This window comes from Homalodisca vitripennis, chromosome 7 (genome assembly GCF_021130785.1).
Source record: "Homalodisca vitripennis isolate AUS2020 chromosome 7, UT_GWSS_2.1, whole genome shotgun sequence".
Classification (NCBI taxonomy): domain Eukaryota; kingdom Metazoa; phylum Arthropoda; class Insecta; order Hemiptera; family Cicadellidae; genus Homalodisca; species Homalodisca vitripennis.
The window spans coordinates 105,288,341-105,316,258 of NC_060213.1; the positions used below are offsets into that span (position 1 = coordinate 105,288,341).

The following is a 27,918-nucleotide window of genomic DNA, read 5'->3' on the forward strand; positions in this document are numbered from 1 at the left end:
GCTTAGTAGACAGAAATAATAAATTCCGATGTATACTGACTCATGTGATGTTATACATATCTCATTTTTACTCATACCTTAAAATTACAATGTATACACATATATATATATATATATATATAGTATTTTTCTTGTTGGCTGAAAGAATTACTATTGTTGCATGGCTTGATGACGCACAACATTGTAAGTATCCCTCCGCGCACATGCGCTCTTTCATCCTGTAGCCGAAAATAATACGTGTCGGCCATTGAAGCTCCCTTCGTCTCCATTCGTGAACGTAGTAGGACGCCCGTGTTACCGGCAGTGAATAATTTTGACCAACCATCGCAATGAGGGTGAAGAATGAATTGGATGAAGACGAACAGGGGTAATTATTATTTATATAACTTTTAAATGTAATAATTGTATGTACTGGTCTTATTTTAACTGATTTTAGGAAGACTTATAAGGTTGTGCTAAGGGCGTTTGCTTCTGTCTCATCTTACGTGGTAACGCCGTATTGAGCGATACATTTTAACGTTAAAAGCTTGATGTGAAATCACTAGTTATGTCCGTTTGAACAATATTAATGTTTAACAATGATTCAAATGTGGAATTTTTAGATAAAAATCACATTGTTTTGAGTAACATCTATATAATTACATCAAATAACATATGCAGCAACGAGGTGCTCTGCTAGTTTCATGGCGTGCTAAAATGGGTCATCAAATTTTGTTATTGTTATTAATTTCTTGAGTAGCCTACTTGTTCAGAAATGGTCATACTATTAACTATTCCCGGGAATAAAGTTAACTGTTAATTTTACTTTTAAATAACTTGACTGGAACAGCTTATTGACATGTAAGATGTAAGCCTATTTATTATAGCCTAGAGTCAATAAGCAAGTGACTGGCAGTTTTTAGCATTAATTTATATTCATGTTTTAAAACTAGTTATTAGGTCGTCTATTTATCATTCAATCCTAGTTAACTTAGCCTAAGTGTTCCTACTTTCCTTAATCTAAACAGTAGAATAGACTAAATCCCCATTATTAACCCTTTAGTGTAGGGTGACCAAACATCCGAGATTGTTCTTTTTTTATAATATGTAGGATGTTCTGTAAAATAGTACTCCTTTACTGAATTCAATTTTTTAATAGGCTTTTTAAAAATATTTTTAGATTTTGCTTCATTTTATGTTGTAGTACAGAAAGTTCGGTTAGAGTACGATAAGCGGATCCGTTTTTTATATCAAAATTGGCAAACAATATTACTTAATCATAACCATCAATATAACAATTGATACTGATAAATTATTTTGAACAATTAACCCTCCAACTGTTGTTTATCAAAATTTTGATAAACATAACCCTTAGAGGATTGTTGTTCGTCAAAATTTTGATAAACAAACATTCCCTTGCATAATCACTCATAACAGTATATTCCGGCAACGTATCGATTCGATTCATGCACCATTGGATTCGGGGAAAAAAAGCCTAAGGAATACTATAGTTTTATTCCTCTTTATATTGTAGTTGCAACGTTCCAAGTTCGTAGTTTGGAACGTAAAAGATGTGACCGCCATGTTGTCGATGCCGTCTGAGTTGTTGATGTGACGAGTCGTGTTTATTAGTAAGTTTTAGTAGGTTTATTTGTGTTTTAGTGTTGTGTTTAGTGTGTGGTGAATTGTTAAATATTGCAGTAGTGCAAATAAATATATTTTAGAATAAATAAATTTCTCGAAAATTTTTCGCAAAATTTTTTAGTAATGACAAAATGAAACTTTTTTCGACTCTTCAAAAAAAAGTTATGGAATTTATTTTACTACAGCTGTATAGTTTACTTCATTCTGAGTAATAAAATATGCAACATAACATGTATAGAAGTAAAACTGTATTAGTAAAACTTTTATTAGCAAACTCTTACATATACACCCTATTTTCACAATTTATGCGCATCGCTGCTTTTTGTTATATAGTGTTATTATAGTTTCATAAATTTGTATAATGCTTATGTGTTTCTGAAACTAGAATAAATTTGACACACAATGGTACTCTCACTTTTATAGTTTTCTTACTATAACTTGGTTTGCTAGGTATGGTCCCCCCCAAATAAAAAAAACAAAAAAAAATGTAAATTTTGAATTTCATGGAAAAAAATTTTTAGTAAACATTTTTTTAAGGCCAAATTTAAATACTAATATTATTATATGTTTAATTCTGAACACAAAAATATATACTTCTATATATATTACTTTTAATTTATATTTTTAATAATTTTTTAAAAAAACCCTTGCACGAGGCTCGAAAACATGCCGCCACTACAGGAAAAAATGACTGCCAGTTGGAGGGTTAACTTAATCTGTATCAACAGCTGTAAACACTTTCAAATAATATAGGTAATCTTATTTTTATTATTAACCCTTTGAGCGCCAAGCAGCTAGCGCGGGGCGAACCCGATACGGCCAGACCAATTACGCCTGGTACATACGAATATGGCCAGTCCTAAATCAGTGTTTTTATAGACCTTCACGGTAAATTCTATAACAATTGAGTAAATAAACATAAATGAGTTCTTTTTTTTTTTTGTTATTGCAGGTAATAATCTGACCTATTTGCAAGTGCTATTTAAATATTTTTCATACTTTTGCAAAATATTAATTTTTTAGTTTACATTTTGTATATATTTTTTTATTAGTAAATTTTAATTTTTGCAGCTACATAATGACATTTCAACACAATTTAATTAATTTCTAATATATGCCATGTTACTTCATATCTATCTAAGAATAAAAATACAAAGTTTGAAAGAAATATCTCAAACAACATGTATGATATAATTAATTATTCAGCATAAGTACAAATAGTTACTTTTACATACCTTAGGCATATATGTTTTGGTGAAGCCAAATGTCTGGCCAATGAAGTGGAAATAAGCACTGAATCATAAAATGAGATACAAAAACACACACAAAAATTAACACACGAAAAAAACACTTATTTACATATTTACAGTTTTATCCTTCAGGTTTTTATGGGCAGTTATGTTTCATGAAACATTCAGGGTGAACACCGGCTTCACAGTTCAGACACATGTTCCGTGTTCTCCGGCGTTTCCCTTCAGGATTGTTGCGGCCGCTACATACAGTACAACTTTTTTCCTTACCATTTGGAAATTTTTGTAAACCCCGTCTCCTTGGACCATCAGCTCTCTCCATTTCAGCTTCTACATTGGTCCTGGTCATCAGCCACGGGAGCGCTAAGTCGTCGACAATTGAAACTGTAAATTCAAACCGACTTAGTACATTTTCTGTCGTGTTCAATTTATATAAGATGTAGGCGTTAAGTACCATACGACCAAAAATGTTGAAGATTACTTTTTTCCATGTTTTCATATTACGTCTTTCATCCAAGTATGTGTATAACATCTGGTCGGTACCGTCTATACCACCCATACCTATGTTGTATTCATGAACTATGTCTGGCTTTCTTTTTATTATAACTCTCCCCCGTCTCATGCGTGTAAATTGAACTGTTTTTGCCAAGCTTTTAGAAGAAACTAAAATAAACTGTGATTTATTGCTTATTTTCTCATGCCATGCCATCTGCAATATGGGTCCTTTCCTGAGATACCTTTTTTGACCAACACCATACTTTCCAAGGAAAGGTTTTCTTACTCCCTTTCTATTTTTCCGAATTGTACCAGTCAACCAGGTCATTTTTGAATATAATTCTCTGGCCAGTGAAATAGTGGTAAAAAAATTGTCCAAAAAAATATGGTATCCTTTGTTTAGAAGGTTTCCCATTTGCAGTAGTTTCATTACTACGTAATGGCTCAAGCCACTGCGTTCAATTTCTCTCCGTTCACTATCAGTTGCGTATTGTGCCCCTTTATAACAAAAAAAAGACAAACAATAGTGTGTAACTGAGTCACACAGTACCCACAGTTTTACTCCCCAGCGATGATGTTTTTTCTTGGGCAGATATTGAGTAAGACCTGTTCGTTTTTTCGTGCCAACTAATGACTCGTCTATGGACACTTTTTAATAGGGGGTATAGTGAAACTTGAAAAGTCGGTTGGCATGTTCAATGACGGGTTGGAATCTACCGCAGGGGTCATAGTTTTGTTCACCAATTCTGGCCAATGTGTTCCCATCAACAACATGAAAGCATTTCAAAATTAACTCAAATCGGTTTCGGCTAAACATTTTTCGAAACCAAGGTGTAGAGTGAGCCGCATTTTTAGCCCAGTAACTTCTAATGTTAGGCTTTCTCACTATGCCCATGTTTATAATGACAGCCAAAAACCCTTTCATTTCATCTACAGTAACCCTGACCCAATCCTTCATGCGACTTTGAGGAGATAAGACATTAGCCAACATAAATTGAGTTGCATAGCGGTTTGTCTCTGTTACCAGTGTTGCAATAAATGTAGCGGTAAAAAACAGATTGATATAATCTATAGGCCTGGAATTTACCGGAGGGCAATGTTTAGGGCCAGGTTGTTCCTCAAAAGTAAATTGATGGTCGAACCCACGATCAATTTCTTCTGCTAGCTCATCCCAACTACTACTTTCTGGTTCTGGGTCGGGTCGACATCTGCCCCCACCTCTTCCTCGAACAGGAGCACGACCAACTCTCATTCTTGGTCTTGGACCACCTCTGGCTATGTTGTGGGGCCTCATCTTCCGATGACGATTCATACAAGTTGGGGGTTGGAGGGAGGTGGAAATTACCATTAGGCCTAGGCCTACCTTGTCCCGATGTTGACGGGTACGGCTCAAAGTCCGGGTCAGCGTCTGTGTCATCAACACTTTCACTGTCACCATCCAAAGATGAACTACTACTGCTCGTAGTGTCATCTTGAAAACTATCATCACTGTCATCAATAAAAGCTGCATTTCCTTCACGTTTGTAAACCACTTACTAATGTATTCTCACTTGCAGGAGACTGACAACGTTTCTTTTTACTGGGAGCACTCATATTTCACATCCAACAATACTAAACAGAAGAATTATACACAACAACTCACCAAAGACTCAAATAACCTTAGCTGTAAACAAACAATAGCGAAATGGCGCGAAATAACAACAAGTAATGACCATGTGACGCGGGAAGCGATCAGCTGAGAGCGCCGCCACAGCCTTCTGAATCACGCAACTTCTCGCTTGTTTTGTAACATAAACACCGCTTCAGTACTACATGTATAATACATATTCTTACAGCTATATTCAAAAGCTTTAGTTTTGTTCCAATATTGATAGTATTTAGTTTGTTACGCGATCAATAAATAAAAAAGTATTACTTGCCCATATATCGGCACTTGGCCGTATTCACGTGTACCGCCCTTGCCGATATGTCGGCACTTGGCGCTCAAAGGGTTAATATATGTACGATTACGTGTGTGTATATATAAAAAAAATATAATTATTACTATATGCACATGTAATAATATATAATTACATGTGTATAATTATAAACAATTCAATAATTGAAGACTCTTGGAGCAATTGGAAAAACGTATAAATCTAAATGTAAAGAATACATAACGTTTCCTATTTATTTATTTTTCGGGCAAAGCCTTTCGAAACCGAAGGTTTCCTCATCAGGTGACTCCACAAATAAATTTTTTTGTTTGGAAACCTTCGGTTTCGAAAGGCCCGAAAAATAAATTGAAATGTTACAGTATGTATTTTTTACATTTCGTAATATTTAGCCTATAATCAAATAATTATTACATAAACCATATGAATTGTGGCTCATAATATTTTATGAGTTTTTATTCGGGTTTGTTTAATATTTATGTATTCGGTATGTTTAATATTTCTTAATTATTTATGAGTTTTCCTATATTTCTATATACTCATATTTTAATTTGAAACATAAGTTTGTTAGTCCACCTTGTTGCTTACAACAATACATGTCCTGGCATTTTCAACCTGGGCACTAACAATTTTCACCCCTGTCATTGAAAGCCCTGATATTTTTCCCTTGCTGATCCTATTTAGGACTATAGATACTTTTATATCAATTGATAGTCTAGTATTCGAGATGCGAATATTAGGTATTGATGATTATATTCTTCGATATAAAAAATTGGGTCCGCTTATCGTACCCTACCCATGTTAATATATATATATATAAACACAAGAGTGCCGCTGGCATTTTCTAAAATCGTGCATAAAGTGCCGGGCTGATTTTTTTGCATATTTGTAAGCTTTTGGGGAAAAAAGTTGTAAAATAACTATCGGGTAGGGTATGATAAGTGGACCTGGTATTTTATATCAAAGAATGTAATCATCGATACCTAATATTGGCATCTCAAATCCTAGACTATCAACCTATATAAAAGTATCTGTAGTCCTCAACAACAATCATATGTAAAGACAATCATATGTAAAGGCAATCAAATTCAAAATAAAACCCATGTATAATATATGATTCTACAATAAAGATAAACATGGCAATATAGGCTATGTATAAACAAAATGCTGCTCTGTACCGACATTTTATAGCTTAACCCTTTGAACGCCGATATAAATTTAGTAATTTTTTAGATTACGCTCATTTAAGGTGAAAAAATAAAAATGAAAATTCCTTAAAGCTAATTTTTTTATTCATTCCTAATGACTAATAGTCACACAAAAAAATAAATTTTACAATAATGTAATACTTGCATTAAAATTATCACATTTTTTCATAATAATGGAATATTTCAATCAAAATCAAATTTAGGTTACAGAGTAATCAAATGCATGTGATGAAAAATATGAGAACTATGTACAAGGATAAGAAAACAAATAAAGTGTAATATGCTGATCTTGATTAGTTTTATAAGTTCTGATAATAATAGATTTAGGCAGTTGTACGGTAAACTTCAAAACAAAATCTGGAGGAAGCCAATGGGGTCTCGGGACATGACTTGCAGCCATTAATTACACAACAGAAAAGAAACAATAAAAACTTTATTATAACACCTAAAACATGGTAACAATAACTTTTTACAACTTTTTGTATAAGGAATAACAACGCAAGAACACTTCCCAAAGGCGCAATGCGTGCTCCACTGACAGTCGGTAATGGCGGATAGTATCGTCATCGGCGTACAGACGGGAGTGGGAGAACAGCTGCCAGCAACAAAAAAATTTACTGTTTACCCACTGCGGCCAGCTGACAGCTGCAACTGGATTATTTGGTCAAGCCAGTACATTACTTTGTATTGTGGCTTATGTATTGATTGAACTTATAAACTTCAAAAACAGTAATAAAATATATTTTTATCGATCGGCGGATTATTTCGTCTCTGGCGTTATAAGATCAAAAAACATCGCGGATTATTCCGTCTACGGCGTGCTAAGAGTTAAATTGTACTTCATATGTTAAGAGTTTAGACATTTTTTAGTAATAGGGCCTAGTGCAGTTTTCACAATACATCAAAAGCACTCACCTTCCACTACTTTCCACTTGTATCGTGACGGAGAGCTTGGTTGGTTGATGAATGATTGCTCCTTGCTCATGTTCTGATTGGTTATCAGATTACATAGGTTAAAACAAAGAGAGTGTTGTTATGTTTTGATGTCACGGTTACATCCAAACCTTGACTGAACAGTGTTTACACTAGCAAATAATTGCACAAGTATTTTGTGTTGTAAAAATCGCATCCAAATGGGTGCAAGAGCTCTCGTGAGTGCTGCTGCAACCAGTGTCGGACAGTTATTTGCAAGAACTGGGAATCATTGTAGTCTATTAAAATTTCAATAATGCTGATACATCACAGCTGTGTATGAACAAACTTCGTAATGACTCTCAAAACAACCAGTGATGCAACTATATCAAGAACTTTTACTATTTTGTTCTGGTGTCCATGTTCTTGTTTTACAATTCACAAACTAATCGCACTTTGGTAACGTCTGTAGCAGATAACTTTCTGATGCATTCTTCATGTATTGGCCGTCAGTGGGATTTATATTGAGAGCCAGGATACTTTTTCAGTACTCTTATAGGGCTACTGCTTACGATGAAACTATAAAAGCCTGCATTACGCATGAATTTTGGACTCCGGGAAACGTGCACGGATATGCATGAATTTTTAGTAGGGATAGATTGTTTCCAATACTCAATACCAGCGCTCTTTTTACTCGATTCTGATACCAACAGAAGTGCTTTAATATGCTTGAAAAATAACGATGAAACAATATACTACTTATATGGATGGGGAAACTGAATTTGGATTCCAAAAAAGTCTATTTCCGGATGACTACTGATCGGCAGTATGCAAATTACCAATTGCTAAAACATTGTACTTTCAGTATAAAAAAAGGTAGATTAGATAACCAAAGTAACAAACTACTGTAGTTTAACAAATAATATTTTAGCCATAATTAGTATTTATTATTTTTATTTTGGCGCGTTGTCAAGAGTCTGCTCCGTCTATTCTTAGGCAGAAACTATAGGCAGTATGTAAATTACCGATTGATGAAATGGGTTTTTGTAGTTCGCTATTTAGCAACATATAGTAACAAAATACCAGGATTTATTAATATGTAAATTGATAAACTCATATTTCTATGCCTACATTTGTCAACGCCATTGTGTCTACGCTGACATTAGCTGCTCAGCAGAAAATTTTTAGTAAGGCGATTGCTTTTTTATTTTAAGTATATGTTGTGTCTTTTGTTGTTGTACATTAATAGATTGTCTGTAGATGTAAATATATCCATGTATTTTAACGTACATGGAATATATTCTGGAAGCTCATTTTATAAACTACTATTTCTATACATGATGGATAAACACAATCATAGTTCTCGTTTTTGGCTATGTAGAAATGGTTTCATGTAAAATTTGAAATCTTGTGGTAACTGACAGGTATTTAGGCTATATGTGTTAATGTGTCATAATTGTGCTCAGTTTGTTTACAAATTGATTTATTTTGCAATATTTTCATTCATTCCTAAGACAACTCCCTTAGAATGTACCATAATTGAGTACAGAATGTTGCCTGTGTATAAAACAAGCTTCATACAAAATTTCGTCTATAGGTTAGTTTGTTCTCAAGATATCTTGCGAACACAGACGTACAAACTGAAACTAAGCCCCATCTGCAAATGCTTAACCAATTAACTGACCTGAATGTGTCAGTTAATGGTTTGAATACACATAATTCAGCACAAAACATATATTAGGTTTATTGAATTGATAAGCTGTTTATCAAATAAGAGGACATTTTAAAATATTTCACTAAAAGTATTTTCAGTCTAAATAACAAAGTTAGACTGATTCTAACTATTATTATCTGTTTATTAGGTTAGACCTAGTTATCAATAAGTGGTTTTTTGATAAGGTTATAATCACCATTGATAAGATTTGCTTAATTTAATCTAAATTCTGTATATAAATCTGTTATCTAAGGACCTTTGAACTGATTTAATCTGTGGTATGAGTGAGTTGGAATGATTTCAGTAATGAGGTAGTTAAACAAGTTATTTGCAGTGATATATCAGAAATTGCTTTATCCATAAGTTTGTACAGCGTATAATGAATAGTGTCATGAATACAAATACTATGACTATATTATATAAGTAAGACCAAAAACTGTGTTTCACACAAAACTTGAAATAAATAACACTATAAAATAATACAAAAAGTAAGCCATAAAAAACACTTGACACATAACTATTGCTCACATATATTACCTAGTAGAAAACTCCTCAAATCTTCAAGGTATGATGCTAAATTCAATAAATTGTTTTAATAACTTTTTAATTGACCCTATAGATTTTCATGGTATTGGTAGCATTCTATACGACCTCAGACCGCTGTAACTTGTCTTCTTAAAAAAAAATGTAATTTGTGATGTCCAGTTTTTACTTCTATTCGACCCCTTGTATTATAACAATGTCCTTTATTTTCCACTGAGATAACAGTTTGGTGTTCTTTAATATATATTATTGTGTAAAATATATAAAGGCCATATACTGATCGTAAGATCTTTAAATTTATTCTTAAACTTATGTATAAGTTAAAGCAATACATTTTCTATTACAATAGTAGTATACAGTAGATTTGAACTTTAAATTGATAATAGTTCCAATTTCTATGGATTTTGTAAAAAACCCAAGCTTATTGGCTATGTGTTTTGTAACTTCCATTAGTTGATAGTAAATAACATCTTAGAAATCAACAAAATCTATAAGTTTATTTACCAAAACTTAAACTAATTTATGTACTAATTATTAATATATAAAGAAAATGTATTTACTATACAGGGTGTTCAAAAATGTGGGAAAAAATAATGAAAATACTGTGTCCAGGGAACTTTTTTGTTCATTTTCACACACGCACACACAAGCTGGTCAGGGAGTTATTATCCAATGTATAATTGAGAAAGAATATTGTGTAGATTATTCATAATATGTTAACCCTCTGAGCGCTTCCGCTCCTGAGCGCCGTCGTTCGCTAGACCGCCAGGCGTTTGAGCACCGCACGGATCCAATACCGCCACGGCAAAATCACCCGTTTTTGCATGGTCACATATTAAATTACATAACTTTCATAAATTTTGAGCTAACCTTTTCGTTTTGGTTTTGTTTTTGAGGGGAAGAGATGTACTTTCAGTTGATGTAATAAATTACAGTTTTATTATTTTTTTTTACATTTGTTTAGTAGTATGTATGCCTGTCGTAATTAAAAAAATAAAAAATCTTAAGTTTGAGGTCCAAAAACACACTGAATAAGTAATTTGGACTCAAATAACGTTTTTTAACCTAAAAGTACGTATTTTTTTGAGCAGATACTAAAAGTTACAAATATATTCCACAGAAATTGCATAAAATAATGTAATTTAAGTAAAATTCAAAAAATTTCAAAAATTCCGCTGTAGGATGAAGATACACTTGTTACTATAGAAACAAGTAAATATCAATATTTTATAGTTGAAATGAAGCAGAGTAATACAATTCAAAGTTGATATAAATATATTTTATATATATTATGTTTAAACTATAAGGACAAAGACGTAAAGTTCACAGAGCCACTATAATGGCCCGCGGCGCTCAAGGTACCGCATACAGCGAGCCACTATAGTGGCTCACGACGGTCAAAGGGTTAAACAGGCATCTCACTTATTAAATCTCTCTTTCGGCTCATCTTAGATTTTATAATTATTAAGTAGTTAGCTAAATCTAAGAATTTTCTGGATTGTCATTAATATATTTTGGGGATTCATTGAGGCATATATTTTTAGAGGGAACATTATTAAACTGTCAAACACTAACATCGGTATAAGGTTTAAAACTATATTATAAGTAGGAAGTTCACTCATTCATCAATTTTTCAGTTCAGAAACTCAAGGGTGTAGAATATGTGTGATCACATGCAGGATATTTTAGTCAATTTTGGGAAAATCCTTGGAAATGTAATAGAAAGACAGGTTATACAAATGTCATGGCATTATAAATACAGAAATAAAATTAGTTGTGGAAAGATAATAAAACAAAATTAGTCAAGTTAACTTGCAGACAATGCATCAAGCATCTAAACTGCTATCTATCATCTACATTCGCCAGTTAGTGTTCAATCTGCTAGCATCGCTGTTACAGTTAACCAACTTAGCTGACCACTGTTCGTGTAAGTTTTCATTGGAACTGTTTTCATGCAGATTTTTTGCTTTTGTATCAATTATAATAGACGTAACAGTTGTATGAATACTCTTAAACTAACAGCATTTGTGATAATTTTATTTTTATTGTATTTACACATTCAGATAAAGTTTTAACAATATTTTGTTATATGTTATAGAAAATATTAATACAGCTCTTTTATTGAAATGTAATTTTATACACAATATTGTCTTTGGCGGATGCAACTCTATAATGCACACCTTATCAAATATACCATAAACCTAAACCAGCTAATGTGAGAATATAGCTAGCTCCAGAACTTGGATATTGATAAACATTCCTACCTGTACTTCTAGGCTTGAAATGAGCATTTTGTATAATTAAAAGGTCTTTATAACTTATAAACTTAAGAATGAAGAATCTTTATTGGTCTTTGAAACTTAACAGTTAATTATGTTATTGTCTTAGCGACTCATTCTTATTTTACATATTAATACTACCTTCATATTAATAAATTATGGGTGTAAATCATTATTTAAATTTTCTAATGTATAATAAAATAACTAACAAAAGAGTAATAAACTAAAACATTGTAATAATAACAAAGATATAATTATTAAACAGCAACAGTCAATCATAACATGTAAAAACAAGTTTAACAGTTGTAACAGTAGAGAAAGTTAATATGGGGGAAAATACTAAATACTTACTATAAAATATCATGTCACCAAAATCACAATAGGAATTTGTTAACATAAAAAACTTCTGTTCAACCAATTTTTTTAACAACAAACTTAAACCAAACAACTATGCACCTGAACCTCTACAGAAAGCCTATTAAAAAGTTTAGTTTTCATAAATAAGTTACTTTTTTCCAATCTTATTAATTGTAGTTAAAGCATATATTATATATTAACATATTGACACATATTGCTTATATTATAATAGTTTTCATCACCTCTAAGTTATTTATTTAGATTTTCTTTTAGATACTTTCTTTCAGAGTTAATAATGAAATGCATTATAACTTTGTAATTTTAAAAATGCTAAAAAACAAAAGAATAATGCTGAGTAAAAACAACAAAAGATTGGTTATGAATGGCATGTGTTTGAGCTTACCTACAAAGACGACTGGCCTATACTATGTAAATACATTTCTGCTTTGTGTTACATCACCAGATTATTTTAATTTTTAGTTTTACATGACCAGTGTTACAACTAACATCCAAGTCTTCCGGTTCACACCGGTGTCTGCTAAGCCCTCCCCCCCCCTTCAAATCGCATATACAGACGACTGTTGATTTAGCAGTTTCAGTTTCATCTGTTGACTGAAGACGGCTCTCCTCAGCGAGGTGGAAGTATCTCAAGCAATTAATTGTGTAAGCAATGTTTTGATGCTGTGTGAACCGGAAAACGGATGTTAGTAGTAGTGACAACAGTCACATACAATATTGTGTGTGACACGTTTAGTCCAAGTGAAAGAAAATTTTGAAAGTTTCATTGATACCAACATGGAAAACTGTGGGATGTTGTGGATATATAAGACATGAAGTAAAGTCTGCATATCGGACTTTGAGAGAGACTGGAAAAGAAAGCTACCCAAGAGATATATAGAGAGCTAAGCACTAATAATCTAGTAGTGTTCTAAAATTTTGAGGATATCAGCTTTTCATTTTTATTAATTGAATTACAGTGAATGTTTTAACTACTGGATTAACCTAATGAAAGAAGATTACTTGTGAATTTACCATATAGGAATCGAATGTGAGAATAAAATCAGTGGGTTTTTATCAATCAATCAATCAATCAATCATTTTCTTTATTTGGAATTTCGTAGAGAAATACAAAGGCGTCAATATGTTATAAATTACTAAAAGTAACAGTAAACAATATGTCAACATAAATTTTAAAGTCATATGGATAACAGTACAGTGAAGTGTCCGTATCAGTTATTGGGTTTTAGAAACTCTGCTAGACTGTAGAAGGGTCGGTCTGTAAGCCATCTGCTCAGCTCCCTCCTCAAGTCCTGCCCTTTAAGTCCTCTAATGTTGTCGGGAAGGTGATTATGAAGCTTGCAGCCAATGTAGAGTGGTTGTCTTTCATACAAGGTGAGTCTATGTTGAGGTGTCACGAAGAAGGATGCATGCCTGGTATATTGTAGTTATGTATTTTGTCATTACGTAGAGGTTCATGTTTGTCAGCATAACATAATTGCCTCTTGTATATATAGATTGACTACTGTCTTGATCTTGAGATCTTTGAAAGAGTTACGGCAGGTTTTCCAATGGTTGTAGATCCGCAAGAATCCGTATGGCTCGTTTCTGTAAGATCAATACTCTTTCCATGTTGCCGTGGGAGGTTCCGCCCCAGACAATTAGTCCATACCTTATGTGTGGTTCACATAGGCCAAAATATGCTGTTCTTGCAGTATTGATGTCGGCAACTTGTTTAAGTCTTCTCATAGCATAAAGGCCAGATGACAGTGTTTTGCATAAGTTATCTACATGAGGGTCCACGTAAGTTTTCTGTCAATGGTCATACCAAGCAGTTTCACCTTATCTTCAAGAACTATGTTTTCGAGTCCCACTGTTTCAGCGTTGCTCTTCCAAAAACAGATCTGCTTTGTTTTTTGTTGTGTTTGCGACTAGGTCATTGTCTTTACAATATTTATAGGCCTTATGAAGGCTCTGAGCAGAGCGTTCTTTTAAGTTGGCAGTTGTGTCTCCCACTTATTATCAGTGTGGTATCATCTGCAAACATTAAACATGTGCTCAAGTCACCAAGTTGTTGTGGCATGTCGTTGGTAAAAAGAATAAATAGGATTGGTCCCAAAACCGAGCCTTGTGGCACTCCCCGGGTTATTTCCTTTGGACTAGATTTCACAAACTGAACCATGTTGTTTGCTGTGTATTTTATCTCAAAACCACTTGGCTACGTCCAGTTAAGTAGGATTGGAACCTTGATTTAGCTGATCCTTTTATACCAAGTGCATCAAGTTTTGAAAGAATGAGGTCGTGTCCCAAGGAGTCAAAGGCCTTGCTGAAGTCCAGTAGAAGTCCAGTAACTATCTTTCCATCTTCAAGTAGATCAATTACATTTTGTATAAGACTAGTTATTGCAGTTGTGGTAGATTTTCCTTTGACAAATCCATGCTGCTTGTCGGTTAACAGATTGTTGTCTTGTAAGTGTTTTAATAATCTTGCAAGGACCACTTTCTCTATTAATTTAGAGAAATTTGAAACCAATGATATTGGTCTGTAATTTGAGGGATCTGTGGGAGCACCTTTCTTGTATTTGGGGTAGACCTTTGAGCATTTTAAAGTGCCAGGGAATAGTCCTTCTTTAAATGATTTATTAATTATACTTGCTAATGGAGAAATCAATTCATAGGCGCAGACTTTGATTATTTTGGAGGGAATTTCATCCAGTCCTGCTGACCATTTAGGTTTAAAAGAGGCAATTATTCTTTGTAGCTCTTCTGGGTTGGTAGGAGTTAGTTCAGAGAGGTATATGTTGCACCCAGCGATGTTGTTATGTGTAAGTGGGGTTCTTGATATATTGTTTTTTTTTCCAGCGCCTCATCAGCAGCACTAACGAAATATCCATTAAGTTGTTCTGCTATTTCAAGGGCTTTCTTAGTACTTTTCCATCCACTCTTAGTTGAATTTGACCGTCTTCTTGTCCTTGCTTTTTCCGCTCTTTATTTATAATGTTCCAGATTGCTTTTGATTTATTATGTGCTTTGTCAATGTATTCCTATTGATATCTGCTTTCTCAGTGATTTTAATTTAAGGTCATAAATTTTCTTTGTGGCTGCACAGGTTTCTTTGTCTTCTTCAGCTCCTGTTTGTTCATATCTTGAAGAGGCTTGCAAATAGTCTTGCTTTAGCATAAGCGCGTCTTTGTTTTCGTAGATTTTTGTGTTTTTCTTCCTTCTTGGTCTTTTTTTCTTTTTTGGACAGGCTGTCTCTATATTAGCAGTCAATGATGTAAGGAATTTGTTGTAGGCTTCCTCAGAGTTTTCAGCATTATGGACCTCGAGCCCAGTGGTTTTCTGATAGGAGGTATTTCAAGTGTAGCAAGTTTTTCTTCATGGAAAACCCGTGTGATTTGACCTGGTTGAGTTGAGCTTGACCTAGAGGACTTGAAACTACATATTTGGGCCCTGTGGTCAGAAATTCCGGTTTGTATCACCTCAATTTTGAAATTTGTAATATACTGATTAGTACACACACAGTCAATGGATGTTGCAGTTGTGCCAGTCACTCTGGTAGGAGGTAGGTGAAGTCTTTCAATGTCAAATGAAGCAAGCATTTCATTTAATTTGGTTGTATTGTTGTCAGATTTTAGAGTGTCCACGTTAATATCACCCATGATGATCAGGGGTTTTTAATGCGCTTTAGTTTCTTCTATGATTGCGGAGAGTCGGACCAGGACCTCATCCAAATTAGCCTTCGGTTGTCTATACAGTCCGAGCAGATACAGTGCACTGTCTGCTTGGCATATTTTGATCATTGAAGCCTCTAGATTTAGCTCCTTGCATTCCTTTAGTACCTCAATGGGAACTATGGATTTCACTAGGCAGTCTTTCGAGTAGATTGCGACACCACCCATTTTGTGGTCAGTTCTGCTGAAGTGAGAAAGAAGTGTATAATTAATTAGGTTTAGTGATGTAATTTCATTTTCGTTTTAGGCCATGTTCTGTCAAGATGATGATATCAGGCTCTGTAGATTGTATTAGGTGGTTTATGCGGTCAACTTTGCTTGCTAGTCCCCTTACGTTCTGGTGTATAATTGTAAAATCAGCTAATTTGCTTTTATTTTGCTGTTTATAAGGTTGTTGTGGCCTAAAAAATTAGTTTGGTGATCTTCGGATGGTTGGGTTGCTTGATTTAAAATTGGTTTGAGCTTGGTTGGGGACGGTGGCTGTAAAGAGTGGTTGGGATTGGATGTCTTCAGGGCCACTTTATCTGAATCCTGTCTCAGTGTTTTCAAATGGGCTGGTGAGAGCTGATCTAGCGCATCAGAAGAAGGGAGGGTTATTGGGGTCACGTTTTTAGTGGCTGTAGAATTTTTTTGAGTCATAATCTGACGATAATATTCAATATTCTTCGTAAAAAATTCATCTACACTTTGTTTTTTCAGGCTTCACCTTTGCATACATTGGTGGTGTTTTTTGTAAGTTGCGCTTTTGCCTTGTCTGGCTTACATAGTGATGAATTTAAAGTGTGGTGAGGTGTAGCCATGGTTTCAGGTAGAGGTGATTGATCTCTCTGTTGCCGTGGTTGACTATCTGTTATTTCACTTTTTCTCTCTGTACCTTTTTGCCTGCAGTGAGATGCTGAAGTAGTTCTTCCCATGTTTCACTTGTCTGTGTTTTGTTTTCAGGTGTTGAAGAGAAGGCGTATAGGGATTTAAGACAGATTTATTAGACTTTTTTATTTCTTGTTTGGGGGTAACAGGAGGATGAGTTTGATCCTTCATGTCTTTAATCAGGCTTTCTAATTTGCCTTGCCTAATTTTTATCTGGTCTATGTTCCAAATTACAGAGGAGTTTGATAGCTGTATGATATTTTCTATATTGTCTTGTCCTAATTTTAGTTTGGCTAGTTCTGTCAGTAGGAATGTATTTGAGAATAATTGCAGAGTATTTTTGAGTCGAGCTGGTAGGTGACTCTGAGTTGCAGGTCTGCGTTTCTATGTTCTTGAAAATTTTTTTTGGCTGTCCAAATTATCCGGTTACCATACACTTGTTAGTCTTAAGTTGTGTAATTTCCCCCTGTAGATGCTTTATTTTTCCTTCATGTTTATGGATTATTTCTCCCATTTTTTTTATCATGTTCTTCAAAAGTCCTTATTAGTTCTTCTCGCAGTTTAAGCTCTTTTTCCAACTGTCGGTCCGTTTCATTCACGGTTTCTAGAAGGCACAGGTTTCGTTGCAGTTACAGTTTCCTTTTCTTCTTCCAATTTTTCAATTTGGGCTTCATAGTGCATGTTGTTTATATTTTTTTATTTGGTTAATTTCTGTAGTTAGTTTTAGGTTTTCCATTTTCATCTGTTCCAGGTCTTGTTTTAAGTTTCTCATTTTCCACCAGTAGAGCATTCCCCACTTCTGCTGCAAGAGTAAGAGAGGTTTCAAGATCCGGTTCTTGTTGATTTTTTAGATTTCTAATTTTTTCTTCAACATGTTGCATGCTCTGGCTTTGTGGAGTGGTTGTACAAGTGGGGCATTTTCCATTTCTCTATTTCTTCAGTTTTCAGTTGTTTTAAACATCTTGTCTGCTATATTCAGGCATTTTGAGTGGAAACCATTTTCTTACAGTGACCTATTTGTGGTAGTTAACCCTTTGAGTGCCATAGCTCTAAAAAAATTTCACATTGTAAGAGTGCCAGGTGAAATTATGGGGTATATGCAAGAAGTGCCGGGAATTTTTCAGCAAAAACGCGAGACTTTGGTAAAAACCCTGTAAAAAATTGGTTTATCAACATATTTTCATGATTTTTTTATTTAATTTGTTGGTAAAAGACTGTTCTAATTTACCTATCATAAAAGAGTACACAAAGAACTGTACAAATTTTTAATTTTATAAAAAATCGATAGGCTTTAAAAAATAGTTAAACACTTTTTTAAGTTTGAGATAAAAAAACATAAACTAATTTTTCTTTTATCTAGTTAGAAATATTTTTATGTTATACAGCATTAAAAAACAATAAAAATTCATATGTATAACATAATTCTGAATTAAAACCTTCTTGAAAAAAGAAGAAATACAATGACAAATTGTTGGTTATGCCATATTTGGTTGCAATGCTGTAAAAAATTTGTTTACCAACATATTTTGATGATTGTTTTTGTGAAAGAACAAACAGAACTTATATAACATTATATTTGAACTAAAACTACCTGAAAATAATATCTAACAATTACAAATTTTTTGTAAGGATTAATTAGATTTTCTTCTCTATGCAACAATGTTTCTAACAAAAATATTACATTTTTTTACTTCAATTCCTAATATATCCTGTAAGAAGTGTAAAACAAGTAGCTTATAATAGCAATGCTAAATAGTTTTGATGAGCATACCTTGTTAATTAATTATAGACCAGTACATGTGAAGAATCACAGCTGAACACAAAACAAAAATAAGCACGTCATCAGCCCGCAGTATAAAGGAAAATATTTTGTTGTACGCTTTGGGTATCCATGAAACTTGTAGTGTAAACCAGTAAATATATGACACTATTGTATAATAAATTAATACGAAGTCTCCTGTCTCCGGCACTTCTTGCGCTACTACGGGTCTCCCGGTACGAGAGACTGCACTTTTCGGAAGTATATAAGGTCTCTCGTTACGGAAGACCCTGGCACTATTAGGGTTAAATTAGTTTCCTTCATTCATTTCTGATTAAGATATACCATGGACATTGGACAACTATTGTGTTAGATTTAGTCCGTCATCTCACCAAACGAAATATCACATTTTGCACTGTTTGTCTTTTATGGATTGAATTATTCACTTCATCTCTAAGCATTACATTTTATCTGAAATAAAACCTATTGAAACCCTGAATTGAAAACGGATGCTTATTTCCAGCAAAATAAATCATACATTAAATAAATAAATAATTAATAAATAAAGAAAATTAGCACATAAGAAAATTGTAGTTCTCTTTAATTTTTATAATAGTAATCTATTTAAAAGGCCGTAGTTGATTTATTATTTCAATTGAAATAAAAACTAGTTTAACCCTGGAACTGGCGGTCATATTTCTCTCAGTGGCGGAGTGTTTTTAGTACTTCATACATTGCCTTATATTTATTTTATTATTACATGTTTACTTCAAAGTAACTATGTCATATTATATATTTTTTTATTCAGCATTTTTCAAGGAACATTTTTCACATAATATAATTATAACAAAAAAAATATCCTTACTCTACCTCTTCATGAAAAAAAATTTTTTTATAAAAAAGAAAAGTTTGTTCAAAGTTTTTGATTTGTAAAATTGTTGTTAGTGATATGCAAAATCCAAAATATACAAAAGAAAAAGCATTTAATTCTGATTAAAAATTAAACAACACGTAGTTTATAAGGTATTTATTTCTACATGTGGTAAACGATACAAAAATCATACACTGACATTCGAAAGTGCTTCTTACCAACAAAAGTAAGAATTTCAAAGCTCACTTGGATTTGTACAATCTTGTAACTATTAGTTCATATTAATTTTCTATTTTTTATTATATTATATTTTTTTAATTATGTTCTGATTGAATGTCTAAATCAGAATCCTCACCGTTGCTTATTTCATGTTCAACTAGTCATGTCGAATGTCACTTGAACGATCGCGGAAATTACGATCCATTACGTAAACACGCACAAAAAACTTACTACTATTGTGTCATATACAACGAACTCAAACAAACAATAAACCAGACAGAACACCATGCAGCTGACGAAATAACAATAGCCGAATGAAACAGTTGACTCATCGCTGCGCGCGCAACTAGCGCGGTACGCGGAAGAATGTAAACAAACAGTTTAGAGATTATAAAACGTATGGACGAGCAACGAAACGATACAATTATTTATTAGTGTATTATTTACATAAATTGAACCTTCCTCTTTCGATTGATGCTCTTCTAGTTATGTCAAATGTCACTTGAACGATCGCGGAAATTACGATCCATTACGTAAACACGCACAAAAAACCTACTATTATCGCGTCATATACACAGCCATCATTACAACGAACTCAAACAAACAATAAACCAGACAGAACACCATGCAGCTGACGAAATAACAATAGCTGAATGAACCAGTTGACTCATCGCTGCGCGCGCAACTAGCGCGGTATGCGGAAGAATGTAACCAAAAAGTTCAGAGATTATAAAACGTATGGACGTGTAACGAAACGATAGAACTATTTATTAGTGTATTATTTACATAAATTGAACCTTCCTCTTTCGATTGGTATCAATACCGATACTCTTTGATCGTGTTTTAAGTACGTAATATTGAGAAATAAAAGACATGTTAAAACGCCCGATATCGGGCGCTGCCATCTAGGATGCGACTAAAACGCCCGATATCGGGCGTTTGCCAGTTCCAGGGTTAATAAATGGGAGATTATTTGTATATAAAGTGCTGGACATGGGAACATTTAAGTTTCTCTCATTTAGAAACTACAAAATTATTCAAAGGTTCTATTAGATATTAAATGTTTCAACTTTGGTATCTAATTCTTGGCTTAAAAATAAAGCAGTTTAAATATGTTGTAAGTGATTATCGCTAAAAGTAGACTTATTAAGTTAATTTTTGTAAGTTGAGCTAATACTGTGAAAAGTTATTTTCTTGAATGTTTTTTAGAACCAACTAACATTTACAATTTTTCTACAAAGTGTGTTCTCTTGTTCAGGCGGGAGACTGATGATCAAGGGGCGAGAAATGGAAAAAACAGTTCCCATGAGTTAGTAGTATTTATAAATTTCTTTCATAGACCTAAGACTTAATAATGAAAAGTTAAGAATTCATAATCCTTCTTTAAAGGTGCCGGGTCCATTAATGTTGCCTTTATTTAAAAATTTAAAGCCAGATAATTAGGGTTTAAAATCAGATGTTTCCTTCGACTTTATAACATTTATTACATGAAGTTTCTGAAATTCATGGTACTGTACTTAAATCTTACTGTTAATACTGTTAATCTTAAGAATTTCCAAAAACGAATGTGTCTTAAGATATCTAATGAAATAGTCCTACCAGTCTATAAATGGGATTGGGAAAGTGTAGTATGAATTCAACGTGATATATGTAAACTTTTTGCTGCAATACTTATTTATTGTCAATAGAAATTTTGTCTGTTCTAACATAGGTGAACAATTCTGCGCATTAAGGAATTTTTCTAATCCATGTTACTAAAAAAGCAAAACAATTGTTTTGTTATGGGAAATTACAAGTTATTGTGAATAAATGTCGAAATTGGATAAGTACTAGCTTCATAGAAGTAAATATATACTATTCCGTAATCATTGATATATTTCCTCTTGACAGTTAAAGGAAGTTCCAAAGAGAGGTTATTGTGTATTACTTTGATTATAACAATTTAATTTATTTAATGTTATATACTGTTTAAGTTAGAGTTCCAAAGTTTAGTTTATCAGCCAAGAGAGTTCTTATGTACATAAATTGTATATGGTTTACTCCTTGCAATGTCATGGTTTTGGTTGGGATTACTTGAAATTGTTAATTATTTCAACAAGTCAGTAGAGTAGTATTTAAGATTTTCTGTACAAATGGCCTACCTATGATATTTTTAAATTAATATTTTCAAATTTTTTTCAAATAGAGAAGTTATATGGCTTGTAATAATTCATTTTAATTTATCATAAATTACATTCAATGTTTTAGCATATCAAGAAAATATATACTAATTATTATAATTTGAAAAATTAAGAGAAATATTTATTTATTAATTTTTTTGATGTAGTTAATTTAAAATTTCAGAAGTAACACCTATTTTGTCTTGTCTAGTGTTATTGAATTAAATGGATTGAAACCTACTTGATCTATTAATATTAAAGTGGAGAAAAATAACAATATGACTAAGGAAGGAGCTTTATAGTGGATTTTACATTGTGTTTGTGAACTTTGATAACACTTTAGGGTCTATTTAAGTTCAAATTTGTCTCATTAAAAACAAAATTAACTATGACTTGTAAAAAAGATTGGTAATGATGTCTTAAAATTACTTATTAAACATTATATTATGCTGAATTGAGCCAACATTACAGACATGCAGGGGTATAAAATGCCCAGATATTTATGAATCAGAGTGAATGTTTTTCTTGAGTTTATTAACACTAGAAAGTTATTACGATTAACAGAAATTTGAACTGGGACTTGGTAATGATAATTAAACAGCTTACAAAAAGACATTGGACGATTATAGTTCACTCAGGGTGGGGTAAATACAGCTGCTGCTGTGATGCTGCCCTCTCCCAGTATCCCCACCACTGCTCGGCACTAGCCTGCTTGCTCTATCCCCTGATTTGGCCACTGCCACTTAGCGGCTAACCTCACACCAAAACGCAAGCTCCCTGGATACGTCTATGGCTACATTAGTCTGTTCAATTAGTCTGTTTTCACCCCAAATTTCAACCGGAGCTTTTCCCTTCACGACGAGGTAGCGAATGAGGCCCGAATTTCACACTTGGCGGGAGATACAATCGACATTTGTCGCGATAGATGCTACTGCGTCAAGAGTTTTCAACACACTAACCTCGGATTGGTCTTGTTTTGAAGGGGAGGATTCAGGCTACGTGGTAGTGTTGCCAACATGTCGAAAAAGTATTCCCTACCAGTAAGAGTACCAGTACACTTTTCTGGACGTGCCTCGTATACACTTTTAGACCATGATTGGCTTCTCTGGTATTATGTTTCTGGTATTTTGCTGTACGTACAGATATAATACACTGTAAAAAAATGTTACCACCCTTACAGAATTTTCAGCATATAATAAAACAATGATGTTTTTATAATTTTATTTTAGAAAAAGACAATTACAAAGCAACTAAGAAACACAATAAGGCTTCAAATAATAGTAAATAAACCAGACATGCTCTTTACAGAGTATTTTAAGGGTAAATATTGTTGGTAGGTAATTTCAGTTTAAGGTATCAAAATGCCTGTGTTTTATCTTTCAATACCAGTTTCCTTTATACTTCATCAAACATCAATAAGTGTTGAATAAAGTTAAAAAACTAAAAATACCCTTCTTTATGACTTACGACATTGGGTAAATACTCAGCCATCCATCACTACCCATTGGCATTTACCTGAACCACATCACTATAAAGATGTAATTTTTATGTGATTCTTTTAAAAGATTTTCTTACCCATTATGTAAAAAGTTTTAATTTTGCTGTTTTACTTCAAGGTTTCAACTTGGGTCAAATGTTTGTATATATAAAACTGAGTATTTTTAATACTAATAATGTATGTTATTGTACATTTAATTAGTTTTTAATCCTTCTAAGTATAAGATTAACATTTGTACATTTTCTAATTTTTCAACAATATCTTTCTCTGTTAAATTCAACAAAATGTATGTACTAGCCATATCCATTCTTATTCAAAGTTAAATTTGGAATTTTTAGCTGGTTATTTTTTACGTAGGTTTATAAATTTTTTGGAATAGGACAATTAAAATTTTCTTTTTTTTCAACTTCTGTGTAAAATTATATATTTCCACATTGTAATCAAGTTCTCCATTCCAAGAAGAAAGAAATTCACCTTTATGCTGCCCTCCCAATATTATATTGTGAAGATTATTTTAGAAGTAACCTCCATTTTGAAATAGAAGTATACTAGTGAAGATACATTTGTATTATATACATCTTATTAATTATAACTTTTCTCTTATTTTTCATTGTGAATGTTCTTCCATTTTCTCACACCATTTGGCGTACTTTCTTCAGTCATCATAAACCACAAATGATTTGTGGGTGAATCTCGGCTGCTATCATTTTTTGAAATATTTGAACGCTATTTTATTAATTGTATGCCCAATTAATATTCACAGTTAAAGTTTCAAATGAGGCAGACCAAGATGGGACCATTTATGAGCTAATATACCCCCTAGTATTAAAAATTGCCTCATATACTCTTGCCAGTTTAGCATAATCACAAAACGTTCAACCAATGCAGAATTTTCTAGTACATTTCCAATCATACTTGTATTTGAGGTTGTAAGTATGTGAATTAAATGGTTGTAAGCTCATATCAGTAATAGCCTATAATCTCCAAGTACCAAACTTGTTTCACCAATTGTCGTTAAGTTCTCTGGACCAGTTTTATTTTATAAATTATTGAAAGCCTTCGTAAACAGCCATATTACTATTTATAGAACTATAGATTCCCTTATTCTTCACAGAGATGTCATACTTTCTGCATTTTGGTTCATAATGGCATTTTTATTTATAAATATTATTCATTTAACATTGTTCTTATCTGTTTCAGAAAATTATTTGTTGGAGGCTTAAGCTGGGAGACCACACAAGGTATTAAATATTTATTTTTCTTTTCTATTTTTAGAGGATATAACCTTTCAAGTCCTAGTATAGCACTTTATCATGTTTTTTTAAATCAAATTTCAACTAAATGTTTTGTTCATTGGTGAAAATATTTTGTTTTGGAGTCAAGTTCACTGTCCTAAGTGCTTATTGGGAAAGTCTAGGATGTGTTTACTAAATCTGGCCAATAAGATAAGGTTATTAATTTTGCCATTTAAGTTCAATTTTTGTTCTCAATGCTATTATGTGGCTTCTCATATTTTGAATAAAATTTGTAACAGTTTATTTTGAAACTAGGTCTCATTTTTTTTAGCTAAAAAGAGATGTGTCACAAAGCTATTCAATCTAAAACCGCATGTTTTCACGGAACACTATATACACTGCATAATATGTATATTTTTCAAGTAACATTTGAGAAAGGTATGTTTAAAATTGCTGAGCACTGAGTTTTTTATCATAAATTGGGCCATAGCTTATATGTATTGGTGGTACCTATTATAAAAAATAGTAAAGTTTTGAATTTTCCCAATTCCTACTTACTATCCAAAATCCCATGTCTATTTCAATGGAAGTGGTCAATACTTTGTATAAGTTAGTTGCACACTGTTCCTATTTAATAATAGGAATAATTACGTAGTTTTTTTAAAAGGGTTTGAAAATAAATTTTGAATAGTTTTCTCTGTGTCCTTTATACCAGTTTTCAAGTCACCTTATTCTAATGTATAGTTGTCTGTTTGAACAGAAAACTTGCAGAGGTACTTCAGTAGATATGGTGAGGTCATCGATTGTGTGGTGATGAAGAACAGCGAGAGTGGCCGATCTAGAGGTTTTGGCTTTGTCACTTTCGCAGACCCAGCAAATGTTACCCTGGTCTTACAGAATGGGCCTCATCAACTTGATGGAAGAACGGTCAGTACCTGTTACAAAATAATTAAACACCAGTACTCATTCAAAAGTCATATATCTAGTTTCTGTTATTTTTAGACATTTGGAAACTAGCACTAAATAAAAAATAATCCAAGAATACCACTCTTTAGTCACATGATAGATTATAATATGGGCTTACAGAGTATATGCCTTAAATCTCAAAAGAAATATGGTTATATATTTGTATAATTTAAATTTTTGTTTGCTTCTCGACTAACAGCTGACATGCACATAGAGACATAAGATGCATAACATTGCAAAAAACATACAAAGAGAATACAAATTGCAAGCAAGATATTATTTACAAAATCATAATAATGTTTGTATTATGTTATCTACCTACAGTTTTTCATAAACAAAGTAAAAGAAAAACTGGTTTCATACAGTGATTGATAATTTACATACTGCCGATATGCGGTTGAACATGGCAGACTCCCAGCCATACATGCACAAATATAAATATAGAAAATACAACCATAATTAGTTAATTATATTATGTATCAATATTCATTAACAAAGTACAACAAAAACCTGTATTGATTAGTAATGTACTAACTACTGATGACCAATAATGTGGCTGATCTTTGCAGATTTGATTGTTGAATCCTGTCAATCGAATTAGAATCGTGGATGAAGATTCGTCTTCAACGTATTACTATTCTACATAGTTCCTTTCCAATTGATAACGAAAATGTTTGTTGTATTTTTTAGATTGATCCTAAGCCCTGTAACCCGAGGACATTGCAGAAACCTAAGCGTAGCAGCAGTTATCCAAAAGTTTTCCTTGGAGGACTTCCTTCCAATGTTACTGAAACGGATCTGAGGACATACTTTATGCGCTTTGGGAAAGTCATGGAAGTTGTGATTATGTATGATCAAGAGAAGAAAAAGTCAAGGGGTAAGAATGCACGACAAATGGGATTTTATGGGTCTAGACTACCATTCTTTATAATATATTTAGCTTCTTAGGAAATTGTATTGTAAAAATTCACGTTTGTATTTTTAAATTGATTTATTGGTAAAGTTTAAATTTAATTTCTCCTAAATCACTGACCTTATTTGAAAAGATTAAAATATTTTTGTTTGTAAAAGTCAAAACAATTTTTTATAAAATCTGCTTGAGATCCCTGCAATCTTGTATTAATTTGAAGGTTCTAAAGCAAGTTATGACAAACCACCTAGCAAAAAGAATGGTAGCCTATCTCCCATAACAATATTTTACACAATATATTGTACAAAAACTATTTTAATCTATTTAATATAATGGGCTATTTTTATTGATTTAATAAAACTGGATAGAAATTAAACAATATTTAAATATTAATTTATGCTTATTAAAATGTACTGTTTAAAAACTTACTAGTTTACTAAAGATCTTAAGAATATTTTATTTGTGTTAAATTATAGGTAGATTACAAAGACATTTAGTAAATAGGCCTTTGGAATTACTGTAAATTTTGTAGTTTTACCTATATTTTTATACATTTAATTAATGTAGTCTAGCATATTAATGTTATTATTTTCTAAATTTTGGGTATTTATAAAATTTATTATTGTGAAATGATAATTTAGAAGATTAGTGTAAAAATAAGGCCTATATTGTATAAGGAAATATAATAATAGTCTGATTTTTCAAGGAGATAATATACTTATAATAATTGACTTAAAATTAATATATAGCCCAATTTTAAACAAAACTTTTAATTTGTTGTATATTGTACAAAATATTCAAATTGTTTTACTAGATTCAATTCGATAGTTAACTGGCTCTAGAACTTTTTAAAGAATTTATAATGCAAGTTAAACATGTTATTGAAGCTAACCTGTCTCAGTTTTGTTGTCAAAGTGCATTTTTACATAGAACCATTTTTATATATTGTAGACCTTTTAGCTAGCTGTGAAAATCACTTGGTAAGCATAACTGAGCAGTAGTTTTGTTTTAATTGGTGTTAAGCGATTGTCTTAATTTTTTAAAAAGTTCTGTGCTCTTTTCGAAATTGTCAAGCCCTGATTGGCTTTCCTGTTTGTACTTGTGACATATTTTCATACGATTGAGTAAAATGTGTTAATTAATATGTGTTTGTTTGTCTATAGGTCTGTTATAAGTTCTATTTGTATTCTAATGGGCTTATACACTGCTGCCAACCGAACCTTTTCATCAATTTTTTGTTTTTCAAATCCAAGTGTTATTTAGCCTAAGTTGGCGGTTAAGCTTGCTAGTATAGTTTAGTTTTACGCATAGATCTTTTAGTTGCGTAAACTCAAAATTAACAGTAGCATATCTAAGATATATATATTTTATGATGAATAAAATAATGCT

The 27,918-nt window shown here is 32.5% G+C and overlaps 1 protein-coding gene across 10 annotated transcripts in view; it reads left to right on the forward strand.

Moving 5' to 3' along the window:
- Nucleotides 1-224: 224 nt before the first annotated feature.
- The window catches only part of LOC124366128 (heterogeneous nuclear ribonucleoprotein 27C), a 71,478-nt gene continuing 43,784 nt past the window's right edge, over nt 225-27,918 (forward strand). For 6 of the 10 annotated variants that reach the window (XM_046822414.1, XM_046822413.1, XM_046822419.1 and 3 more), the window contains exons 1-5: nt 228-367; nt 21,020-21,070; nt 24,619-24,659; nt 25,414-25,580; nt 26,310-26,496. In XM_046822414.1, the coding sequence (XP_046678370.1) occupies nt 330-367; nt 21,020-21,070; nt 24,619-24,659; nt 25,414-25,580; nt 26,310-26,496 (484 nt within the window). In that variant the 5' untranslated portion in view covers nt 228-329. Of the gene's footprint in view, nt 368-21,019; nt 21,071-24,618; nt 24,660-25,413; nt 25,581-26,309; nt 26,497-27,918 lie in introns of all 10 variants that reach the window. The other 4 variants (XM_046822421.1, XM_046822415.1, XM_046822418.1 and 1 more) reach the window with 3 other exon arrangements.